General features: G+C 36.5%; 1 protein-coding gene across 4 annotated transcripts in view; it reads right to left on the bottom strand.

Moving 5' to 3' along the window:
* Window positions 1-4216: 4216 nt before the first annotated feature.
* IL1RAPL1 (interleukin 1 receptor accessory protein like 1) overlaps window positions 4217-25820 on the bottom strand; it is a 706285-nt gene continuing 684681 nt past the window's right edge. For all 4 annotated transcript variants that reach the window (XM_050333305.1, XM_050333304.1, XM_050333306.1 and 1 more), the window contains 2 exons: window positions 16477-16647; window positions 4217-15207 (listed from right to left, as the gene is read on the bottom strand). In XM_050333305.1, the coding sequence (XP_050189262.1) occupies window positions 14489-15207; window positions 16477-16647 (890 nt within the window). In that variant the 3' untranslated portion in view covers window positions 4217-14488. The remainder of the gene's footprint in view (window positions 15208-16476; window positions 16648-25820) is intronic.

Raw genomic sequence — 25820 nt, 5'->3', positions numbered from 1 at the left:
TGGCTTTAGTGGGCACGTATTGTCCCACTAAGGGACAAGGTCAAAGTCAAGGTCAAAGCACCACAACACCAGATCCTCAGTTTGTATATCCAAACAAATTTATACTCTTTAACTTTACAACCATTTTCCATAACAAAAATGCCTCTTAGATGTATTAAAACAACCAGGATATCAAAAGCAAAAACTATCTTTCCAGAAGACAGCAATGTAGTGTCTTGATAGAACACAAAATTCTATGGCCAAGAAGAATAATTATTTACAGATAGGTGAGTTTTGCAAGTTAACTTGGATAAGCCACCAGTTGCAGTAGGAGCTGTAAAGGTGACTGTGCTAGCACTGCCTGGAGATGTTCAAATGTTGAGGCTCAGCACTGCCTATTGATCTCACCTGTCTGGGGCCAGAAACTGGGATTGAGCAAGGCCTGTGGAAGACAAAAAGGAATTTATCATATGGGATGAGATGTCAACCAGCATAGGAGGAAAAGTCCTTTTTCTTGAATTCTCTTTCATAGTATATTCCTCCTCTAATGCTTTGTTTTCTTTCCATTCTCTCCAGTATGTGTGGTGCTACTGTGGAGTGCAAGATGATGATCACTGGAGAACAAAAATCTTGTGGCTGTTGTTGGCAGTGTACCCAGTGCTGCTGACAGAAAAGCCACAGTATATTCCCACTTCAAATATTTGGGCTGTGCTGCTTCTGACAGCTGTCTCCACCACAGCCAATACTAAATCTGATGACAGTCAACACCTAATTTCTCAAGACAGAAATGAAAGTGCTATATAAAGTAATCATAAGGGGCACAGGCTTTGTCCTAGCTTTACCTTGCTCAGTGCATATTTCCCTGCAACATGAATATGGAGAGCATACTAAATTGGGTAAGATTCATCAGTGTTCATAGAAGAATAGCTATTTGATTTTGTGACATGCATATTGATTTAAAAGAATGAACCCATTCTGAATGCAACTGGAAAGTAAAACACATTAAAGACCTCTGACTAATTTTCTGGAGCCTATTTTTCAATCTCTAGACAATGCATTTGGACATTGCTTCTATGTTACTGTTTCATCTCTTCTGTTCAAATTACTCTCAATACTGTAGGTCCTGTTCTGCCGAAAAACATGCTTACTGTTCATTTCACTTTTACATTTGTTTTCACTGAGATTTGGAACTAAACTGTGTGCAATCCATGAGTCTATTCCAGATGAGGATGTGTTTCCCAGACCTTTTGGAGAAATTTCGAAAACTTAACTGCCATTACAGATCTATCTTGCATTTTAATGTCTCTTTCTTATTGTCAGCATCATCTTTAGTAAGATGATTATCAGCGTGTTCTTTTCAGCTTGTTTAATGGAAGACCTTTTTAAAGTTCTTCAGCTGAAAAAAAACAGCTTTTTACTTACAAACAACAGTTTTATTTGCACTTCAGTGGATACTGTAAATACCTGAGCATTTAATTTTCACTTATGTATGTATTACTTCAAATGACTTTCTGATCTCCCTGATGCAGCAGTTGACATGTAGGCTCACGGTATGTAAATAGTTGCATTTCACTTGTCTGTCCATGAAACTGTGTTTCAATTACAGATATCATACTGAATTTCTCACAAGGCAAACCTAGTACTTAAAGATGCTTATTTTTTCAATAATTAAAAAATTCAATTATCTGTGCAAAAAAAAAAAAGTAAATCTGAGGAAAAAACTCACCCCCTCAAAAAAAAAAAAAAAAAAGCCAAAAAAACCCAACACCTTCATGTAGGGAAAAACACAAATGGGAAATAAGTATTCATAAAGAGAGAGAAAATTAAATTTAATCAATCAAAGCAACCGCTTAAAAGAATAACTCTACATGGTACAGGTCAGTAGAATCCCAGAAAGTTGTCCAGATGTACTTTAAATATTTTGATAAGCATTAGTGCTTGTTGGTGCTTTTGCTCTGTCTTTCTGTTTGTTGGTATCTGTCTTTTGCTCTCTTTATTTATTTATATTTTTTTGGAACCAAGACTCCAGTGCTCTTCAAGCAATCTTCTTGTTTACTTACTTTTTCCTGTAATTGTCTCTCTTCAAGCATACAGCCCTGTGTGGCTTCCCAGTCAGTTCATACACGCATGATTTTGGGAAGGAATACCAGCAATTAATAACATTTCTGCATTTGTACTTGTCTCAGTCACGTGTCTAAGAATTGTAAGGGATGCAGAGCAATGCAGCAAAGAATAAAGCATTGTGTTCTTCAATTTTTTTTATTAATGTCTGTTAAATAGCAATATTTAAAAAATGTAACTAAATATACATAAATATTTTTTGAATTTACAGTGGATACCATATTTCTGTGCATGTCACATGCTGGTAGTTGAGTAATCATAAATCTTATGATGTCTAATCGAATGCTAAATGCACTTCCTGACACCGTATCAGGCCAATGAACTGTGCTGATATTGGTGAAACCATGATCATTTATGCATATGATCTTACTGATATTTTGTATAGCAAAGATAAAAATCTCATGAGAAGTAGATGAAGCAGACAGCTTCCAAGTTCAAAAAGGTGACCATCTGTAGAAACAATATTTTGTAATATAGTTCACCTTGACTCCAGGCTCCAGACTGTAAGTGCAAAATACAGTGGTTATATTAAAAATGCATTTAAATGTCATGTCTTAAAAGTTTCATGATACTCATGAGCTACAGAGACACATGGTGGTCTATGGCCTGGGCTTCTGGAGCTAGAAGATCACCAGCCTTTTTTTACAACTTAAGCTCTAGCTATGGCATAAAATTGACATTTGTAAGAGTTGCTGTGCATTGGTGCCTGTCTCTTATTGCAAGGCCCCAAATTTTTATGTCACAGAGGTTCAAATTTGGAGCAACTCCCCTGGTATCTTAGGGGATGCACAACTTTAAAAAATAATGGAAGATTGTAAACAAGTGTTTCTTGTGTCTTTAAAGACTTGAGAAGGTGAGGGTCTTGACAGAGAAGCCGAAAAGAAGCTGATTTCAGTTCACGTGACTGGTATAACATGACTATGAACCCATTGTCTTGGATAACTACACTCCTGATTTATGTCACTGCAGTTTAGAAGAGAACCACAGAGCTTACAATCCTTTAGAAAACCAGGGACGGAATTTGTCCTGACACAAGCATGGTGTCATATTCAACAAACTTATTAAGGAAAAGCACTCATCCAGGTTTTCAGTAACACCTTCCTTGACATTTCCTTGCTAGCTTTCATTTTTGCAATAGCAACATTGCTGTGAGATGAGCTACTTCTGTTTCACTACAGTTCCTGTATCAGTCAGAGGGTCTTCCACGGTGCTCACACACACCACATACACACACTGCTAAAAATTATTCCCTACCATGTTACTTTATTCCCCTGTCACCTTGTGGTTCCAGTGGAGCTAAACTGTCATAAAATTTGAGCAAGGCTGTAATAAATCAAACATGTGTGCGCCACTCCCACACACACACACAGAACCTTTCCCTCAGAGAGTTATGAGACTGCACTATTTGCTTCACTACGAGTATATCCATAATCCATTGTGTTTTTAAGAAAAAAAAATACACATGAAAAAAAAATATATATCCTAAAGTAAACATCCTTAAGAAATAAAACAGCAGAACAAGAGGAAACAACAAGAAAGAAAATATTAATGCAGGGATATTTACTGTTAAAGTATTCTTAAGCAAAAGGTCAGATTCTCAGCTGGTGTAAACTGGAGCAGCTCCATTGCCTCCATTGGAGCTGTGCCAGCTCATGCAGCATGTGTGCTCTGGCCCAGTATGTCCTTCTCCTCAAATCACTGAACTGGAATCTTCAAAGCCTTCCCTATCACGCTGTTAAATTTCTATAGCTGCTAGCAACAATTTCGTCTAAAAAAAGTTTGCATACGCAAATTATTCACATTGCTTTATTTTTTCTTTGTCAGTTCACAAAAAAAAGTATTTCAAGTTGTCATAACCTTGCATTTAGCCAGTGAAAGAGTAATCTTTAAAGGAGAACATTGTTTTACAAACTGGACACATACCCTGATTATTTTCTTTCTAAAATTTGCACACTATAAAGCAATTAGGTTTCTTTGTTTTAAAACCTTCTTCATATATTATTATACAAAAATATTCATATGCAAGTAATAAAGATTTTTTTTTAAACATCCAACCTTTTTTAAACCTAACGCAAAGTCACACCAAAAGGGATTTTTTTGTTTGTTTTTGTGGTGGTTTGTTGTGGTGTGTTTTTTTTTTTTTTTAATCTAGACAAAGTACACCTTGTGCTTTAACAAACCTACAGCATCATGTGCTCTTTACAAGGATTCTACTGAATATGCTCACGTGTCATTATTCATTAAATAATCTAAAACTTGCCTACTTTTGTGGGGTTTATTTCCCTTAATCCTCTTTTTTTTCCCCTCTGTGTGTTATTTGTGTTTGTTTATATGTGTGGAAAAGTTAAGGCAAGTGCAATCAAAGTTACAAAAATCAACATTTCTATTGCTAACATGTGCAGCATTCATATTTAATGAGTGATGTGTTTTTTCCTGTAAGAATAAAAATTGATGAAAGTACAAAATTTTTTATTATGTTATTACAATAAGTTATTTTTTTTTCTGTACCAGGCTTGGTGAATTTTCCAAAAGTTAGGATAACATAAAACATGTTTTGTTTAAAGTAACATACACTGAAACTAGGTAACATTTTGATCACGACTCTCTTGCTTTTCAGCATAAGCATAGTATTACTACAAAAATGGAGTTCCTTTTAGCTATGACCCATTAAATTTTTTTAAAAAATAAATATATAAGTTAATCTCTTTAGGTAAAATATTTAATATACAGTAGGCATAAATATAGGTTGATGTATTTCTACTTAATTTTAGTGCTTCTATTTTAACTTCAGTGATTTTGAACAAAGTACACAAAGAAAGAGACATATTTTCCAGTTTATAGTCATATATGTAGCGTTAAAGAAAACCTTGACAAGAATGCATATGTTAATCTATGGTTTATGTGGCAATAGTGATGGACATTTGGAAAAGGCAATGATGCTGAATCTTCAATTAAATTGTAGAATAGCCAAAAATTCATGTTCAGAAATTCTGGGCCTGATTCTGCTCCTTTTTTCTTGCACCAGTTATACACAGCATTAATTCTGCTGAGTTCAGTAGAAATATTTTTTACTTTTACCACCTATTAAGCAAATTAAGATGAAAGTTCTCAAAGCCTAGCATGGTACTTCCTTGTTTCATTCCATCAATGCAAAATGATTTAGAGATAGTAAGTATACATTTATATATTCAATGTATGTGAGGGTATTCAATAGGGGCTACAGAGCCTTTCTACTGTGGTGGTTCCCAGGATTATGGAAGGCCATAATTGTTAAAGCTGAGAGCTTTAATAACAAAGTACTTTATCAAGATGCTTATACAGCTATTAACTTTAAACAGTGTGTTTCCAAGAGGGGACTCTTACTGCTTGAGTTGTGTTGTGCACTCTGCTTATGGACAGTCAGCTGCGCCTGAGATGGGGAAAGTAACAGAATAAAATCAAAAAGATTAAATCCCCTAGACAAATTGTGGTTGGTAAAAAAATGCTGCAGCTGACATTAGACTCAAACAATTTTTCACACACTTATGTTTCTTTATTTGTATTACTTTTACAGCTTTTTTTTTGTGAAAGAGAAGGTGGTGACATTTTTCTTCTAGTATTGCGTGTTCTTTCTTTTAAAAAGCTTTTTGGTCTTTTTGTTTTCTTGTCATCTGAAGAAAGTGCAGTATGCTGATAAAAACATTTACTTATGAAATAGTAGATATGCTTAAGCTTATATATTATGAATAGCAACATCACGTTGGTAATAGTGCACTTTTCTTGCAAAATTAATGTGAGATTCAAAATTGCTGTGAGTCACAGCAGTGCATATCTAGGTGCAATGTTGGGAAGATAATTTAACTCCATTTTACTGCTCGAGCTAAGACTATATTTTGTCGTTTAGCATTCTGGACTCACTGACCATGCTGGCTGCTTTACCACTGCCCAGCACTGGGCAGCTGCCTACTTTACTAGCTGCTGAACAGATATAAAATAAAGACCAGTAACAAATCTGCAAACATTTATGATGAAGACATTATATTAAACTATTTATGATTTTGCTGACTAACATAATAATAAAAACCCTTGGATCATATTTTTACAGGATATGTAAAATAAGTTACAGCCGATGACTATCTAGAGCAGAAGAACAGGAAGAGTTACAGGAAAAAGATATCTGTGTTCTACACAGCTATTTAGAACAATCAGTGATATTTCCTACATTTACACAGATTCACCTTATTTTGAAATATTTGATTATTATTTGAGTCTTTGGAGCACCTTAGAAAGCCAACAAATAACAATCAGAAGGCTGAAATAGGGAGGGAACCTCAGGTTTCTCAAAGAAGGCTCATTGCTCAGTCAGAATGTGGCATCAGACTCACTGTGCCTGAGACTGCATTTGTAATGGCACCTGAAAGCATCATCTTCCCTTACAAAACCTCTTTGCTGGATTGCCTATGAAGTGGAGAACTGACTGAAGTGGGAGCTAAGGAGATCCAGCAGCTCTTTGAACAACTGCTGTGTGCACAGGTAGGAGACTTTCAGCCTAGATTACGACTACTCCAGTTCTCTGGACTTCCACTCCATTCTTTCTAATGTGGCTATGCCACCACTAAACTAACGTAGTGCAATGGTATCTCAGTCCTGATGTCTCCTTACGAAACAAAGAAAATTAAAACAAAGCAAAGCAAAGCACAACAAACCAGTAATGAAAACATTCTCGAAAATTATAAGCATGTGCATCTCAGTCTGTCTCCAACCCCTTATGTTCTAGATTGCTGTTTGAGGGGGTCTTGAAAGAAGCATAGTAGGTAAGGTGCCCAAGATGACTAAACAGTGAATTTGCTTCAACATTCCCTAAAGAACAAATTGGCAAGTGTCATTTCAAGCAGATAGAGAGTCTTTGCTGATGTCTCTCAATCTTCAAATACTTAACAATAATAATAATAATTTTAAAAAAAGTCTAGGAATGGTATTAGCTATATGGTACTGACAGCTGTTCACAATCTCTTCTGTTTAGAAGAGTGAGAAGGTAAACAGAGAAAATATGAGATGAACTGTGCTGACACTAATTATTATTTACAGACAGGAACTCTGGCAGATATTCACATAGATTCAGGGAGACCCTATGACCCAGAAAAACATGTTTCCTACCTCTAACAAATGGCTTCAGGTAGCAAACAGGTGGTGAAGGAAGTAGCTGGTAGATTTGGTTATCTACTGACCTGCAGGCAAAAGATATCTGTAATCTCCTATGGCAGCAGGACTAGATGAGTGCTAGTTGAGTACACCTACCTGGTTATGACATGACCAGCAAATATCTTGCCTATACTTCTCCCACCCTGTGTCACCCACCCTGTGTCATCCCTAGCTATGTACCTGTGTCATAGTACTCTTAGCAATGGCCTGGTTACAAGTTTGTCATCTTCTTAAAGCACATGGGAAATGTCATCCTATGAATAAACCCAGGTTTTTGGAATTTTCTTGGTTTTATATGAGAGTGCTACTTATTTTCTTTTGGTTTATGGTTCTATGATTAAATGATTACAAGTTAAAATACTTATGTATAGGCATAAAATTGAATAAAGTGCTTTTTGTGGTATAACTAAGATTTGAGAGTGCTTATTGCAACAATTTTTTCCCAGATATGTGCACATTTTGCAGATTCACATATTTTGCTGAGGTAGCCATAGGTTAGTGATCTCAGAGAAGGAGCCTGATGTCATTGAACTATTTTGCTGAGATAGATGGAGAGACAGTTGTGTCACTGTTCTCCTCACTGCTTTATATTTACATAATTGTTCCATTTGAAGTTGCCTGGGTCTTAGGAAGACAAATATACAACGCTCTAATGTGATGCTGAAGGTAAAGGTATAACACTAATTGTTTACATTTTCTACTGAAATGTTCCTAAGAACTCAATTAGGGCTGCAGTGAGCTGTTCACCAGAGGGTATTAACTCTGGAAAACAACTTCTTCTATGTCTGCAAATTCATTGCCACTTGAATTTTAAACTTTCAATGAAGAATGGGATTTCCTGAACAAATCTCTCTCTGTCATGCAAAGAATGCAGAGAAAATTTCAAAAAGTCTCTTACATAATTTCCTACAAAACTGCAGGAGAAAACAACCTTCCACGAAAAAAAGAAATTTCTAAAACTAGGTTTAAATAGGTTTAGTAATTGTATTGTTAGTTTGCTTTTCTTTATTTCTGGATTTCAAGTGTGTGCAGACTCTGCAGCTTAATGGCATATTTTAAGCCCATAACTGACATTTTCAAGACTTTCTTTTTACCTCAGAGAAGGTCAGAATAATATCAGGGTGTTGCTCCATATGAGCACTCTAAGAGGATTTAAAAAATGGTGTGCTGAGAACAAAAAAAACCACACTAACTTTTCACAAATCAAAGCTTTGCTCTTGTAAGTCTCTTCTTAGGAGAGAAGACATCTATTCACCCTAAACATCTCTGCAAGGAGTTTTCATGTGTACCTCATCCTGAGGGCTCAGAGTATACTTTGAGTGCTTTTACTTCTAATACACTCTGCCAGGTAATTAGATAGGATAGGATAGGATAGGATAGGATAGGATAGGATAGGATAGGATAGGATAGGATAGGATAGGATAGGATGGGATGGAAATTTCTGTGAGGGTTCTCAGGTGTGGTGCTAGCTGATTGAGATGGGAATTTCCTATTAGTGGACTGCACACTAACCCAGCAAGCTGACCTCTTTCTCTACTCTGTGCTGGCTTTTGCTTTGCACATGGAACAAATGGAAAATACTGTTTCAGAGCTGTTTCATCTCTTCCAGCTGTTTTGCAATAGAGTTTACTGTCATTCATATCAAGACTTACTGCCCACCTTCCCTGTATGTTGCCTATAGCACGTAGGGCAGCAGTGGTATTTGAGTCTGTGGCTCCTTCTGTACCCACCTGACACAGGAGTAACTAAACATGAGGCCAAAGAGGCCTGTGCTCTCCTCCTCCATGCACAGGCACACATGTTCTCCTCAGTGTGGAGCTTCTCAGTCACAGCAATGCAGTACAACCTCTCCCTCTGGCTTGCACTTCTTTATCTGTCACAAAGTGTGTTTGAGAGTATGGGCTCAGCAAGAATTAGTTTTTCCTGAATGATTTTTTATTTTTAAGAAGAGCTAACATTTGATAAAGAGAAAAGAGAGGGTTAAAAAGCTCATCAATTTTATTTTTTGAGTAATTTGTGTATTCCTTTTGTCATATCTTGATGGTTAAGAGAGGTGTCTTTATAAAAATATCAATAAAAGCCTCATCATATTCTTAGCTCTCAAATTTTACTCCAAATTGTTTTCCTAATGCTAGTGACCCAGTAAAGAAATGTTTGTAGTTCCTGTAAGCTCAGTACTAGATAATCTATTTTATTTACCATTTAAATCATAGAGAATCATGTTGCTCTTAATCCCCCCAAATAAAATATTATAATTGACTATTAAATGTTTCTGAAATGATATTATCCAAAGTATTGGATATTTACTGTAGAATGCTAATAAGCTTTTGGAATGAGGCTGTTTGTAGTTACAACCTGAATACTTCCCTCAATCAAAAAGTACTAATTTTTTAGTAATTTGAACTGCTCCAGAATTTCTATGTTTTCCAAAGAAGGTGTCAGACCTGCCTTTGTAATTTCTTCTTTGACTGCTTCATGACCCTGTGGACCCTAGGTCTTCTGCCGGAAAAGCTTATTAGTCCAGAACAAAGGTTTAACTCTGTTTTAAGGAGAACTTAAACAAACAATAGGCATAGGAAAACTCTTAATAGCTGAAACATTTCTCTCAATTTCACTCCCCAGGGTAAGAACTCTGAGTTTTGAAACATCCAGTCAAGGATATGTGGAGAAGTGTAATGCTGCCAACACATCATCTTGGAGGATATAGCCAGAGCCAACAGAAAATAACCCAGCAAAATTACACCAAAAACAACAGCTCAGTGTCCATACTAAATTCAATGACTCTGAAATTAAAGTGGAGAACACAGTGGTGTTCTTTAGCCTCCACTAAGTGGGCTATTTAGGAGGTCAGGAGATGTGTTTATATGAAACAAAAATGCAAGGGATCTTGCAGCATTCACTACACAAGGAGGGTCGTTGTTATGAGATTGCTTACATTTTTTCTCTTGGAGCCACATTAATCTATTTCTCAACCGAGAACTGGGTTAAAAAAAATGTTCTAATAACAGCAAATCAGACAAGGGGTGGGTGTGAAAGAATATAGTTACTCTAGATAATAACCTAAGTCTGTCACGGAGATTTTTTTAGCGCTGACAGATTTCTGCCATCCTCTTTATCACAATAGAAGACAAACAAAAATCTCTCTGTGTTAAACTATCAACAAGTAAAAAAATAATTCGGAAGTGTACTAGATGTACAGGGACATATTTGTGTTGCTGGTCTATCTGGATGGCCTCCAAAAAAGCCAGTTGCTTGATGTAGGTCAGCCAGAGTACAGAGCTTTGCATAACAAAAGAAACCACAATACAGTCAAAAAGCAGGTGGGTATTTTGCTCTTTATTCTCCATTGGCTTTTTTTTAATTATTATTCTTATTTTTGAACTTACTTTACTGCTGTGATTTTTCTTCTTCTTTGGATTTTAATTAAACTTTCCTTAGGTTTGCTAGCTTGACATTTTCTTCTTTTTTTTTTTCCTCTCTTATTTTTTTTTCAATTAAAAAAAAATTAAGAAATCCTGTTTACCAGGCCAGTTTTCCCCAAATCCCACTGCTTTATCTATAATTTAAATGTGTCATTAATGCTCAATATCCAAATAAAACTTTGTGAATTTTTATAAGGTGGGTATAACAAGCTTTCTAATTATTTTGAAGCTGATTATCACCCATTACGTAACATACACATGGTTTTCACCACTGTGCAGTAATAGGAAAATCTTAGTTTGCATCTAAGCCTAGCAGTATTTAGCTCTGAACCAGATCATATTAAAAGTGTTTGATGTTGGCTGCCAGGTGAGAACTGGGTCCCTACTAAAACTCAGAAGACATTTGCTGCTGCTTTCCTTGCAGCCAAGATTTCAGCTTGTCACAGACTGCAAATATGAATTCCTTTTCTCTTTGCTTTTCCAATTTTCTTCTCCCGCACAAATCAATCTTACACTCATTCAACTTTATTAGATTTACTCTCAAATCATACTGCTACAAGTGAGAACAGAATCAGACCCAGCAATGCACTTTGCCTTCAAAATAATTAGCTGCGTACTATACAGTCTCCCATTTCTGTCCAGCTATAAATGCTGTCTGGAGAGCCTATATACTGAATTTACACAAGTTGTGCAACAGAGTCCTTTAGTTTTATAACATAGACTACCCTGATTAGAGAGAGCCTTATAAAGACAGAGCACCACACTTGGATAATTCATGTGCATAGAATCCACATCCAGACCCAAAGGTACTGACCAGGCAGAGTAAGTTTTTCTGACCATCACACTGTGCAGTTTTTAAAATAAAGTGCTATTTGCTTATGGCTAAACCTTATATGTGGCTATTGCATGCAGAGTTCAGGCTGCATTGTCAAAAACTGTAACACCTTCACCAAAAAATGATGGAGCCTAAGCACTAGGGCAATGACAGTTTTTGTTAGTTTTATGTGTGTTTTTTTCTTTTCCATTTTATTTTGCGTTCCAACAGAACTTTTGTCCAAGAAAGAGCACGTGAGCACACAACAGTTTCCTTCCCTGTTCCCCACACCGAGCTGTTCACAGAAGAGGAATACTAAGGAGGAATTTTTCTAAAGCCGTAGACAGCTTCTCCTTTTATTTCAGGTTTTATTTTGTGGTTTGTTTCTTTTTTTGTTTGTTTGTTTTTCTTATATTTGATATTATGGCAAAGCATTATAAGAAAAACTTTTTTTTAAGTAGTGTGAATATCAAATAGTATCTGTCAATCCCTGAATCATGCTTTTCAAAGTGCTTAAATCTACACTAAAAATAGAACAACATAAAGGTACTTCCTGTGTGGCTAAGAAAACACCTACCAATTGTCTAAACGTAACTGTGGTCAGATAATTAAATCCTGCATTTATTCCACAACCCAGTCTTTACCCCAGGGCATAGAAAGGCGAGGGAAAGGGGAAAACAATAATGCATTGCTTTCAGAGGATACTGGGGTATTCGGCATCCAGATGAATGAAGGAAAATGCCACCAGTGCCTGACAGGTGTCTGTAAGAGCAAATAAATAATAGCTTTCTTACACTATGAAAATAACCAAATGTGCAAAAGTCTCTTAAAATTTTATCTGACTTGGCAGCTTCATTTCCATTTTGTGGATGTTTGGCACATGTCCAGAGAGAGAGACCATAATAAAGAACAGACTGTAGAAAAAGGCTTGAGCAAAACCTCAGAGAAATAAAGATTTCTAGCAAATAAAAATCAGTGCACATCCCAAAGGTCTATTAGCTTCTTATGCAGATAGTGAGATTTCTTGACTTTCACAACAGGAGCATAGTCATTTCCTCCCACACTGTCAGTTCTGGATTACTCCCACAAACATCCCCCAAACCGCAGTTTCCCCACTCACTTCTCATTAACAAGACCAAAATATTATAAGCTATACTTTTCTCGTTGTGGCAGTCAGGATAAACAAAACCCACACATTCATTATATTGGCCAATATCATTCAGCTGCCATAAAAATACCTAAAGCTAATTAATTACATAAATAGACCATAAGGCCTGTTTGCCAGGACACCAGTTACATTTCTGCCAGGGTAAATCAAACCCATGACTACATGACAGTGTGCTACAGCCAGTAACTCTACTTCCACTTCTGCTAGCAGGGACTAGCAGAGAGCTTGGCCTGAATATGCTGGAGAGCTGCACCACTCCTCTCTCTTTCTAAACTCAGAAAGGACTTTTCCATTATTTAAAACATAAATATGAGCAAGGTGCTTATTTAATTGGTCTTAAAGATGTCTAGATATAAACACAGTGGTGTTTTTTTTTTCTTCCCTGTCAGCCATGGTATATGCATTATTTGTAACTCCTCAAAGATAGAGTCATACATAAAAATAAAACTAATTTATTTATTCATTAAAGTGAATAAATTGTTTTTAATATTTTCAGGTCTGATTTAAATATTAATTTTGTATAAATAAAGTTTATTCTGAAAACAGTTATATTTCTGGTATTCATGTCATTTTTTCTGCCTGAGTTCTTACTAAAATCATGTTGAAATTAATAAAGTTTTATTTATCATTACAAGCTAAAACCAAATGAAAGAAGATTTCTTAATCCTTAATATAGCATTTTAAAGCAAATACAATTTTTGGAACATTAAAATACAAGGGGACTCTGTAATCCACAGTAAAATAATGTTTTGCTCTTACTCTTTTTTGAAAATAACACTTTCTATAATACAAAGTGACAAACCATCTACAATACTGTCTTTTTATTCCCCTTTGGTTTGGAAGTCATCACTGTACATATCAGCAGGACTCTGCACTTCAGTGCCTATTGCCTCACTCGTCTTACTCGCCTGACATTTGCAAATGACATCATTTGCAGGATTTTTTTAAGGGGGAAAAGAAAAAATTAAATGCTTGAAAAATAAAATCCACAACCACATTGATACTTTTCCAGGACGTGTTAAAAATAGGGTTTGCTTTTATATTTATAAAAGGAATACAATCAACTCATTCTTGAAATAATAATTAAAAAAACCAAACCCAAGAAAACAAAAAACCAAACCGGCTCTAGTTTCTATACACTCTGTAGTGACTACTGTGAAGCAACCGATACAGACTGGGTATATTCTGTGGTTTGACAGGTATCTACCAAGTTACATGTTAGATGGTCAGACTGCAGTGTTACCCCACACTGGGGTCTTTGTAAGGGCAGGGAAGGAGCAGTGCACATTAAGGGAGTAGAAATGAAACTGGAGCGCTCAGTGAGGGATGGGGTCCTTCTAAAAACAAATACTCTCCAAAAGAGGTGAGCTGCAGCAGGCATGGCCTTCAGGAATCAGGCTAGGCAGGCCAACAAAATGGATGGTGCTTCTGATATCAACATAGCTTTGTCCAAGCATTCCCGAGAGAGGTTAAAAACAAACAAACAAAACCCCTAAAACTATACTAATGAAGCAAAAAAGTTTCCTATCTATACAGCAGTCTCTTCATTTAAAAAAATGTAAATATACAAATTCCAATGACATATAAAACAAAGTCGAAAATGTGAATGGGAAGAGACATGGGTAAAACAGGAAGACTGATGCTACAAAGAAATTGCAAAAACATATGTACAAGACCCTGTTTTTCCTCGTATGTTATCGATTGTAATGCATGTTTAACAGCAGCAGTCGAGGATGTAGTTCCAGGCACCAGACTGCAGACTCTGCTCCTACTCAAGGGGGTTGACAGCCCCTTGCATCTCGGTCACCAGATGACACTGGATATACTGGTCTCCCGTGGCAGGAGGGGCAGTATGGCACTGTTTGTGTGAGCCTCTTCTGGGTTCTGCTCCCTGTTAGTTTTTGTCTGCGGCCGCTGCCCGTTTATAAGTGTCATAGGGATGTTGCAGTAGGTGTGCTGGTTACCTATTGAGGTAAGCGGCAGGGTGCCGGTTGGAGGTACATCGTATTCATAGCTTCGATAATAGTGTTTCTGGCGCATCTGTGAGTGATATGTGTTATGAAAGGTGGAGCGCAGGTCTGGATGGGCAGTGGCAAGAGCAGTAGAGGTGGCAGCAGCCATGGAAATTGCGGAGACTGTCTGCAGTTCCCCGAAGGGCCCCTGCTCACTGACATCTAAAACCTGCTCGTTTGTGATGGGTTCAATCCTCTTAAAAGGCATTTCGTACTGTAAACGTTTCCAGAACTTGGAATTCAACTTGTTGCATTTTGGTCCGTGCCATTTAATGACAGTGAGGAGCTTGATGGTATGTTTTAGGGCCTCGACCTCCTGGTAGTTCATAACTCCTCGTAGTTCACTGCATTCAATCAGTATCACTTTGATTTCTCCCGTGACTAACATGTTTCGAAGCCTTGTTTCCAGTTCAAAGATGCTCCAACCTCTTCTTACCACATAACTTGGAGTCATGACGATGATCAGTCGCTTGCTTTGGTCTACACATCTTGCCACATCTTCAATGTAGGCTACAAAACAAAACAATTGCTCAAAAACCAATCTAAGAAAACAATCTGCTCTCATAGACTGGTGAGAAACAACAGAGGCAAATCCCTGCTCCCAGAAGATCTCACTGAAAAAAACATCACTTGCAAATGTGCCAGGCTGGCTTGGAAGAACATGGTCCCAGGCAACCTGCTCTATGAGGCCCTGCTTGAGCAGGGAGGTTGGACAAGGTGACCTCCAGAGGCCCCTTCCAACCTCAACCATTCTTTGATCCTGAGAAATATCTATTACTACATGAGCTATGGATTGTGTTTGTTCATGAGTTGTAGTTTTATGTCATTATCTGTATTGAAACAGTTGTGTCCATCACGATGTTTTACTTGAAAAAGGCAAAGCCACCCAGGTAGACAACAGATCAGCATCTGTGGGCTTCAGGAGCTCAGTCTCAAACTCAAATGATCCTCTGTGGGATATGGTAGGCTTAGATTCTGCTTTTCCTTCCATGACCCCACCATGCAAATTCATAAGAACAGTGTTGTGTCCTGCAAATTGCTGTAGGTTTAAAAAATATCCATGAGACTGTTTGAGCTTTGCCTATACCAAGCATCCTTTAGTATCTTTGCTAAAAGATATTGAATTTAGTAGCTGCCTACATGGTTATTACAGTGAGCTTACAAAGAACACTACAACGACCTAAAAAACATTACGGTATTTCTGCTGGAATAGGTCAGAGAAACATGAAAAAGGGTTACTTGTACCAATCAATTCTAATTTTTAGTGTCTGAGAATGATCAAGTACATCCACTGCACATTTATCTGCAGTGTCCACTGACAGAATTCACTATTTTTCTCTGACGTAAATTTTACTACTCAACCGTTGCCTTAGTCCAAACACAACTTCTTCCTTTGTGTCTTAATTTCTGTAATACTTAGAATCATGGATATCTTTCCAAACAACCTCTAAGGAACTGAAAAATACAAACTCTGTATTCAGTCCTAGATATGCAAGCTCTCAAAAAACTGTGAAAAATTAGTCTTTCATTACCTTTATTTATGCATGCCCTGTCTGCACTATCTCACCTTCAATCAGAATATTTTAATTACTAAATAATAGTCCTCTTATCTTGGAAATATACATTGAGTATGTTTGTTGGCTTATCTTTGCCATTCTCTAAGACAAGGGAGAAAAGATGACATTCTGAAGGAGTAGGTACAGAAAAGAGACTAAAACAATAATTTCAATCACTGCATTGGTTGTTTAGAAAACACATAAGAATAAGGACATGACTTACTTCCTGTGGGAATCAAATCTCTGTCTGGGATGAACAACTTGTATCCATAATGCTTTTCAAGCATATCTGGTAGGATCTCAAGAGCAAATCTTTCTTCTTCTCCAGTTTCTTGATTCCACTGGTCAGGATCCACTTTGGTATAAGATAGATATGCATCATAGTCTTTGTTGTCTAAGGAAAGACACAAATTAAGTTAGTTTATTCATTATTTTTGCAGCTTTCCCAGATTTTTCCCCAAGTATTATTTCTGGGACAGTTTTCCCAGAATAGGAAATTGTTTAGATAAACAATTGTTTAGATAAACAAAAGCTTTCACCCCATGTCCAGATATGAATCCATTCAGCTTTCTTGTTTCACCTAGCAGAGTTAATCCTTACTTACACAGGTGCAAGGAAGGAGGAATCCATACCCATACACAGAAGTCAGTTTGTGCACAAACATTTGTGTAAGAATCTGGATGAAGGAAATCCACTCAGCTGCAGAGTGACAGCTCATGAGCACAAAAGTCCCTGAAAAGAATTTGCATTCTTCTCTAGCTTTAAAAGGGAAAAGAAAATCATGGAGATACCTAACATAAAGTGCAATTGTCTCTGTTGCATAGTAAAAACGTTTCAGTATTGCCAGATTTTTACTATAAATTTGGGGCCTGAGGCTGAATGTTCTAAGTTTTTCTGTAGCTTTCCTTGCAAAACTCCTTGGCTCTCAGGTCTGAAATTATTGCCAAGCTTAAATCTTTGCAGTATCAGCTCCTGATAATGCCGTTTAAGTCTCTTGAATTCTGCGCACTTACATTTGCAGATTTAATGTTGCATTAATATACATTTTGTTACTTAACAGTGTGTTACTTCATTTCAATATGAGAAATAACCATGCCTGTTTTTTAAATGTGCTTGGTGTGCCTACTTGAAAGCCTGAGTCAAAAAAGTTGTCATTAATTTTCATTAGGAGGTCAATAATGCCAAGTGCTCTGGAACTAATTCAGTGGAATAAGAGGTCACGTTTTGACTTTTGTTGTGAAGAAAGCAGAGAAAAATCAATGACAAGAGTAATGAAATGTTAACATCCTTCTAACTCTCTGGACAACATTATGCACAGACTACCAAGAATATCAATTGCTTTTAAAAGAGACCCGATTAAATACTCTAAACACTGTGTGTCATAAGTAATGTTATATTCAGTCAATGCTGACTTCAGTTATTTATTGAACCGCTCTTTTCTTCATTTTATACCTTTTTGTAGTCTGGTAGCATTATTTAGAAAAGCCTGCCAACTGTAGGTAGGGGCAAAGAGTATAAATTGAATTAATGAAACAGTGCTAATCTTGAACAGTCCTCTCTCCCTTCTGAGCAACCATGTGTACTATGCCCATTAACCTTTGCAGATGACAAAACAAACTTGGTTGTATTGTTATTACTTTCAAACTTCCTGCACATCTTTTGTGTGATGTCTATTGGATTTTTATATCCACAGAAAAAAAACCAAAACAAGTAAAAATAACAATCACAACAGCAGGAAAAAAAAAGAGAAGAAATAAGAAAAAGAGAAGCATTGTCTTCTATGGTTCACACTTTCCATTGTTTTTCTTTGGAGTATTTGTGAAAATATGTTTTTTAATGTCAGACAAACATCTCATGCCTTTGACAATGCCTCAAAATAACACTAATTGGAACAAGCATGAGACGGGGAGATTACATGGCAGGTTTTTATTTCTACAGTAGGATAGTGTTAACCCAGCAACAGAGTTAACACACAGTGAGGTCAAAAAATACGTGGGGAAATTGCAAAAAACCCCACAAAAATATGATGTTGCCATTTTCTATTGTCACCTCAGCAACGGTCATGACCACAGTACATGCTGGAGAGAAGTTGCTGTTTAAAGTCTTTGAGTAAAGATGAGAATGTATCATTTATCAAAGGGATAAATAATAAGAAATAATGCAGAATTCAAACTGTTTTAAAGGCTCAGAGTATTTTCTGTTTAAATGGTGTCCACATTATGACTTGGAGGGAAAAGTATCCGTGCAATGCACTAATGCACTTATTTGAAGTACACATTTTTCATATCACAGAGGTTCTAGCATTTCCACTAACTACAACTGCATTATCCTGTATTGCAGGGATATCTTTCCTCCCTAGTTTTATTGGTATTTGGAGGGCAAAGAATGGTAAGGATATAGGGTATGTCTACTCCCATGGGTTCAGACAATTGTCAATTTATTCAAATTCCAGTCCAGCAGGATGTGTAGTCTGGTTCAGGAAACTGTTAGATGTATTATCACAGTGGTTTCTTGAGCTCTTATAGTCCCATCTGCCAGGTGTCTTTTTTTTAACTGTCTTTGATGAAAAGTAAAACATTCAGTTTACAGTAGAACTACCTTATGTGGCAATTTTCTTATCTGATAGGCTGACATACTGGCAGAAGCAGACAATTTGCAAAATGTAAAAACGTCTGGGATACACAGAGGATGTTCACATATAGTAGCCTGGTTTTGGCTAATTAAAATTATTCATCACACATTGCCAGCTCTGTGAAACATTTTAAGGACTACAGCAGGGTCTTAGCTCAATGGTCCCAGCTACTCTTCGTAATGGGAGGGACTGATGCTTACATTCTAAAGAACGTTTCTGATCTTAATTTGTGGTTTTCATTGTGCTGTCCCAATGGACTGAGAAGCAGAAATGGGAGCCTGCAGACATCCAAATCTTTCTGCTGGTCATAATCTGGGAGCTGGGACTTGCATCTTGCCAGTCTTCCTGCCCTTGTCACATGAAAGCAGGAGGCTCTTGACTTTTCTCTCAAACCCTTTGCTCTTCATCTGTTTTCAATGTAAACTTTCCCTCTCTATCAATGCATCCAGGTGTCCCCAGACTGGGGGCAAGTAGCCCAGCACAAATTTGTGTTTTCTTGAGCACTCACTTGAACAAGTACAAGTTTACTCATGAAAATATGTCAGCATATCTGCCTTTTCCAAGCAAAAAATATGTAACCAGAAAACTTTTAATCTGGTCCAAATCACATATCAAGGCATAAAGGACTTGATATTAATACTCATACTATCATATAGTATGATAATTACAGATTTGGCTGTGAAAGATGTTCAGATACTGGCTGGATCTAATACCCAGTGTCAGAATAACAGTGCAAAAATCCAAATTCAAAACAAGGCTGGTGGCAAACTAAGATTTCCTTTGAAATGACAATCCCTTTATTTCTGTTCACCAGCAAACAATTAAGTCTTCTATCCAAGAACCCTTGGAATGAAAATGTGTTTTACTGTTGCTTGCACTTGTGCTTTAGATATAGATTATGGTGTTTCAAAGACGTTTCTGTTAGACTTATGTGCATCTACAAGTTGAAATATAGTTACTCACTTTTTCTTCCCACACTTATTAAGAAAAATACCATTTAATAACCAAAGGCAGGGAAATTGATAGTTTAATCTGAAACTTGTTCTCTTTCCCATGAAGATTGAAAGGAATTACCTATTATCTAACTATATATTTTTTTTATCTGAAATGGCTTAACTATTTCAGGGGTTTTTTGTTTAGAAACATACCAGAAAACGTTAATCTTGCACTGCTTCCAGGTATGTTGCAAAGCTGATTTATGTCATGCCTATTCTTTAATTCAGTGAACACAGCTCAGTATGGCATACAAGATCATGCAACAGTAATACTCTGAAACATTTTGGTGCAATAAGTTTTTCTTCCCATTCTTTGTGACTTGACAAGTAATCCTCTTCACTTAGATGGTTAGTAGCTGCTTTCTTAGGCCTACAGGTAGTAAGCAACTAGGACAGAGCTATTCAACTCAACAGCTACCATTTCTGTGAGGTTTTGTTTTACCCATTAATCAAAAATATTGAACGAAATCCTAAAGTACACCTTGCATGGCCAAATTCAACCAGACTCGATGTAAAAAGTCCTGTGTTATTGCACTGTAGACAACCATGAGAGCCCATGGAAGGTCAGGGTTAGTTCATAGCAATAGGGTAAAATACAACCTGTGCTCAAGGTGTGATGCATTAAGTCCACAAATGTTTCAGTCAGCTCAAAAATACTGGTACTGCAAGAGCTGGGGCAAAACAGACTGTGACATACAACCCTTGCCATATCATTTTAACCGTTCTATGGAATTGAAAAAAAGGATTCAGTAACAATCCTGGAGCTGCCCTCAGCCACAGGTCTGAAAAAACTGTTTAGATAGATCTTAGGGGTAAACACTGAGGGTCAAATCTCAGCTTCTTTAATAACACATAGAACCATCACTTCATTTGGTGGACCAGGATTTTAGCCAAAGCATCCTTTTCATCACTGCAGCATGCATTCTCCTGTGCTGTCCATTCCTTTTGGTACTCATCCAAATGCAGAATACATTATCATACTCCCTGTAACTTTCTACAGAGTTAATCCAGCAGAAGTGATATAATTTTTTAGGGGAAGAAGTTGCAAGTGCTGCTCGTTATTCCAAGGATGTGCTCAGCAGCAGCCACTTAAAGGCTCAATGTAAGCATAAAATGAAACCCGGACTCTATATGCATCTACTTTGTCACATGCAAATGGGATCTTTGGGTGAGTAAATTGCTATCAGACATCTAAGAACTCATCTGTATGCATGTTCTTCTAACAGCTACACATGAAGAAATGATATACTGGTGCCTACAGAAAGATAGATAAAACTTCCTCTTCTACAGGGACCACCAAACAGATTCAACTTCAAATTTGCGTTATAGATGTACAAGTTTTCTAATGATTTCTATGTTGCACTGCAAGAAGCCAGCAGTTTGGGCCTTTGAGGGTTTATTAAACCTTAAACATTGCAATATTTCTGCTAGTGGGGCACAGAAAAATTAAATATATATATGTGAAAAATTAAAAATAATAAAAAAAACTTCCTAGAGTCAGTTTTTTTCTTATCAGCCATGTTCAAGCTGATGACAAATTCTAACTTTTAACTCGAATGATACACTTTAGCACAAGACAAATTAATAGAGCAAAACAGAGAGAAATCACACAATGTCATATTTCATAGTAAATAATATTTCAGTGATGTTCTAAGACCTAGATGGTGGGGTCAGCCCATGTCTCTGAGCATCCTGAAATCCTCCAGAGCACTTAGCAGTGCCTTCAGAAACATTCAGTGCACTGAACACAGCTGACCCTGTATGGGCTGCTCTGCAGCTTAATGTTCCCAGCAACGTGTTTGGTAGATCTTCCATTTCCGAATCAAGAGGGATCTGGACAGCTGATTCCTCTCCTTCAACAGAGAACATGCCAGCCTCGTAAATACTTGGATACTCAGCACAGGAGTTTAGGAGCAATGGGCTGATTTAACTCAGAGTTTCAGGATTTCAAGGGGAGTTCATGGAAATGACAGGCTAGATTCTTCCAAGTGCTGCAGGGAGCTGGAGCCAAACTGGTGCAGGAAGCTTTGGCTTTGAAAAAACACCCTGTCCTCAGGAAAGGTTGCAAAGTGCCTTTCAAAATTTCCCAGACACTGTATTTGCTTCAAAATTTTGGCATTTCTTAATCTGTATTTGTTTTGTTATTTGTGGGGCCACATTTAATATACACATTGTGATAGTGTTCATCCTTAATATCAGGAAAAATGTATTTTAAATGCTTGGTTGAGTAAAATGCCCAAATCTTAGGTCTTTAAAATACTTATTCTTTTCCTCACACTATTTACTGTTGCTTATGAAGCTCACTGTAACATTTTCTATTATTTTTAAATGTCAAGCCCTTTAATGCTAATAAAATTAAAAAACTACCCACACAACTTTTTTCCATGGCAAAGTATTTGTTAATCGTAGCATTCCTCATGATAGTTAATAACATTGTGCAGAGTGAGCAATGTTGAATTAGAGAGAAATTTTGTAAATGCAATACTGGGGAAGAGGTTAAAGAAATCTAATCAGTTCTAAAGAGGATCTGGAGTTTTCTCAGCACACCATTGACCACGAAAAAAAAAAAGTTCATTGTTCTAATTGGCAGGTGTATAAAACTATTGAATCAATTGTTTCTTTTCCCTTAACTCCATTAAGCCATATTGAATTTTGGCAGTCTAAAGAACTTGAAAAGATAAAATAAACACCAATTTAAAAACTGATTCTATATGAACACTTATGAAAACCCCAAGATATTAATGCTGCATTGGATGTTTCTTGAAAATTAGGAGTGATTCCTGGCAGATATAAATTCAGCCAAAAAGTAATAAAGTGATATGATTTCAAGTGCAAAATAAATTCTCTCTATAAGTTATATTTTCCCTGGTTTTCTATAATTACAGCTAAAAATGTCATTGATAGATACATAAGATAGACTATTATATATTTAAATTGAAAAACTTACTATTAAAGGGTATTTTATCTTATATTTAGCCTGTTTTTGTGTTCCTAACTAAATGAAGAGTGCATTTCAAATGTTTCTCAGTATTCTCATTAACATGGAAGCTTAACAAGCTCAGAAGTCCTTATAAAAGTTTCAGATTATTAAAAAATAATGAACTTAAATTATTCTCTTGGTTCCTATGATTATTTGCAGGTCAAACAACAAACTAAGAAAAAACTATTATTAGTAGATATTGAAAGACTGAATGACAACTACACAGCTGGAAATTCAACATAGCATAGTAGTTATCTCTGAAAGACTACAAGAAATTAGCTATTCTATTAAAAAGCAGAGAGAAACACTAAAAAAGAGTGTCATGCAAACTCTGAAAATGAAAAGATATATTTTTTCTATATTAAAGAAATTTCTTAATAAAAGCTGTCAAGATATGATGCTCTTATTATGGTACTAATTCAACAAAACAAACTGTATAAAGCAACAACCAGTATAAATTACATGCTTAATTTTAAATATATTTCTTAGATCTGTTATCTTAGCAACAGTGTTTGTTTCTTAGGATTGTGTAAAGTAGTTTGAAAACTGGAGTTTCTATCAGTCTCTACCAACAGAAAAAAGTTAAGTAAAGCACTATAAATATAAGCAAAACCAAGGGAGAAATAGCTTGGAAACAGACTTTCAATCTATGACTCTTGAAATCAGATGCCAGTATGCTGTGTTCATCTCACCTACCTCAGAAATCTACAATGTTATTTGTCCTTTGATTAAAAAAAAAAAAAAATCTTCAAAGCTTAGAAAGCTGGTTGAACAACAGGAGATATCTCAGTCTTCATCAATTCATATACGGTAGTCTTTTTTTTTTTCCTACTTTAAATCCGAACTTTCTAACGTAAAACAATCTCTTAGTTTGAAATCTAAAGAGGTTCTTGGTGATATTTTATTTTATTTTTTAAGATATATGTGTATTACAGATATAGTTCAGATGCTATGAAATAGGAAGAGAGAAAAAAGTAGGAATTTTCTTTTGAATTAGCATGTCTCATGCACAGAATATAGAAAACACCATATTCAGTGGAGGCATAAATCGAGATTTTATTGTTTGAATTGTATTTCAGATATAAATAAATGGCATAAACAAGAAGAGAAGCAGTTTCACCTCAATAAAATTTTAATTAAATAACAGGAAAATCCCTTTTTTTAACCAGCAATATTTAGAGAGAAGAAAGCTCCATTTTTCTCTGGTGATTTTAATAGAATTTTAAATTGATATTCATAGAGCAGGATTTCTTATCACCACAATTTGCCAATAGCCAATAAGAATACATAAACGAGCTGTGAGGTTGCTATTCCAAACTTATTTTGTGGGTCCCCAGGGAAGATTCTGTAATTGCAAAGTCACTAACTTCAGCAGTAATTTCACTCTTGCTATACCTGCATGGCATAATTATTAACACAAGTGCTTTGGTGGTGCTTAAACCAATTGTAAAAGTTATATTTGGAAGTTAACAACTTAGTCATACAGAAAGCTTAAGTATCTCCAAGCATTACCATTCCTGGCTGCTTAAGAGCCTCACTGGGGTGAAACCCAGGGAATCACCTAAGAAGTATTTCTTACCTGCTCTTGTCCTGGACAGTTAATAAGATATTATGCAGGCAATCCCATAGGTTTTATCCATGAACCCTGATAGTCTTTTGCAGCTAAATGATAGCAAGGACAAAAATCGTGATTGACTCCTAGGTGCAACAGAGACTTCAAGGAAGAAACAATTTCATCAGTCTCTTAATCTGAGCATTGATTTGCTTCCCCTCGGCAAGTAGAAACTCATCTCTCAAGAAAGGGCAGCCATCCCAGCATAGATGTCATATACCAAATCCAAACAAGATTTCTTGAATTGAGAGAGCTCAGCAGTGGCACATTTTAATCTCATGAGGAGCACTTCATTTTATTTCAACAATGTGGTGAAAATAAATAAATAAATAAATATAAGCAGCCACTTTCAGAACTGAAAATGAAACTCAGAGAAACTCCTCAGGCCTGGGCCCAGTTGCCTTCCCTGCCAGCACCTCAGCTGAACAGAGGCTGTGTCTTCCTTAAATTCGCCAAGATTTCCATGGCAAAGGAAGCTGAGAATAAGACTGAGAACACCATGGTGAGTTCCTGACCAACAAAAAAACAGCTGATAGGGCTTAAAGGCACCAATGTCTTTGTGAAGGTCATCATGTAAGCTGTTAAGCAAAGCTCTCACTTTCTAGTTATCAGCTGCCTACAGCTTTTATTTTTTCTTGAGCCTAAAGCTTGACTTCTAGTCAGCATAGCTGTGAGAAAGGATATTTATGTGAATTCCATTACAAAACTATTTACAGCACATTTGATCAGACCGGGTCTTTAATTGCTACTTTTTTTGCCAGTCTCCTAATCTAATTTTTTTTTTCTTTTATGATAGTGTTCACCCTTTCTTAATAATTCCTTCATACAAAACTTCCACCAATTTAAATGGTTACTAATAAACCCAGGTAATGGTGGGTGAAGATGCCTGTAAACTCTTTCTACTGATCACTGTACCATATGCTCTTTCCTCTGAAACTGGAATTTGGAATGTAAGCACATGTAGAAGTTCATGATTTTGAGTAATTTTGCCTATCTAATCATGTCCAATGGTTTTTAGCCTGTCATCTATAGACTTCTGAATTTATCCTTATAACATGCCTTAAAACTGGCATCTGCATATACCCTGGAACCTGACAGGTCTTGGAATGGCAAGAAAAGAATTAAAGATGGCTGTTTTGGTCACTTTGAGCCTCCTGTCCACTCTAAGGCAGCATCAAAACTGGCTCTACTTAGAGAAGTGCTCTGAATCCCCCCTCCACTGTCACTGTGTCTGCTGTGATGGCTGGGGACTGATCCTTGCATGACTCGGTGAGCAGGAACAGTGTAACAAAGGAGAAAGTTGTCCCAGGTGAAACCATGGGAGAGTTTCCATCGATTTTCTGGTGCC

The sequence above is a fragment of the Myiozetetes cayanensis genome, unplaced genomic scaffold (genome assembly GCF_022539395.1).
Source record: "Myiozetetes cayanensis isolate MyiCay16 unplaced genomic scaffold, myiCay2020 scf5-8, whole genome shotgun sequence".
NCBI classification, from domain to species: Eukaryota; Metazoa; Chordata; class Aves; order Passeriformes; family Tyrannidae; genus Myiozetetes; species Myiozetetes cayanensis.
Note: the sequence above shows the minus strand (reverse complement) of the source record. Positions and strands in the feature narration are given on the sequence as shown.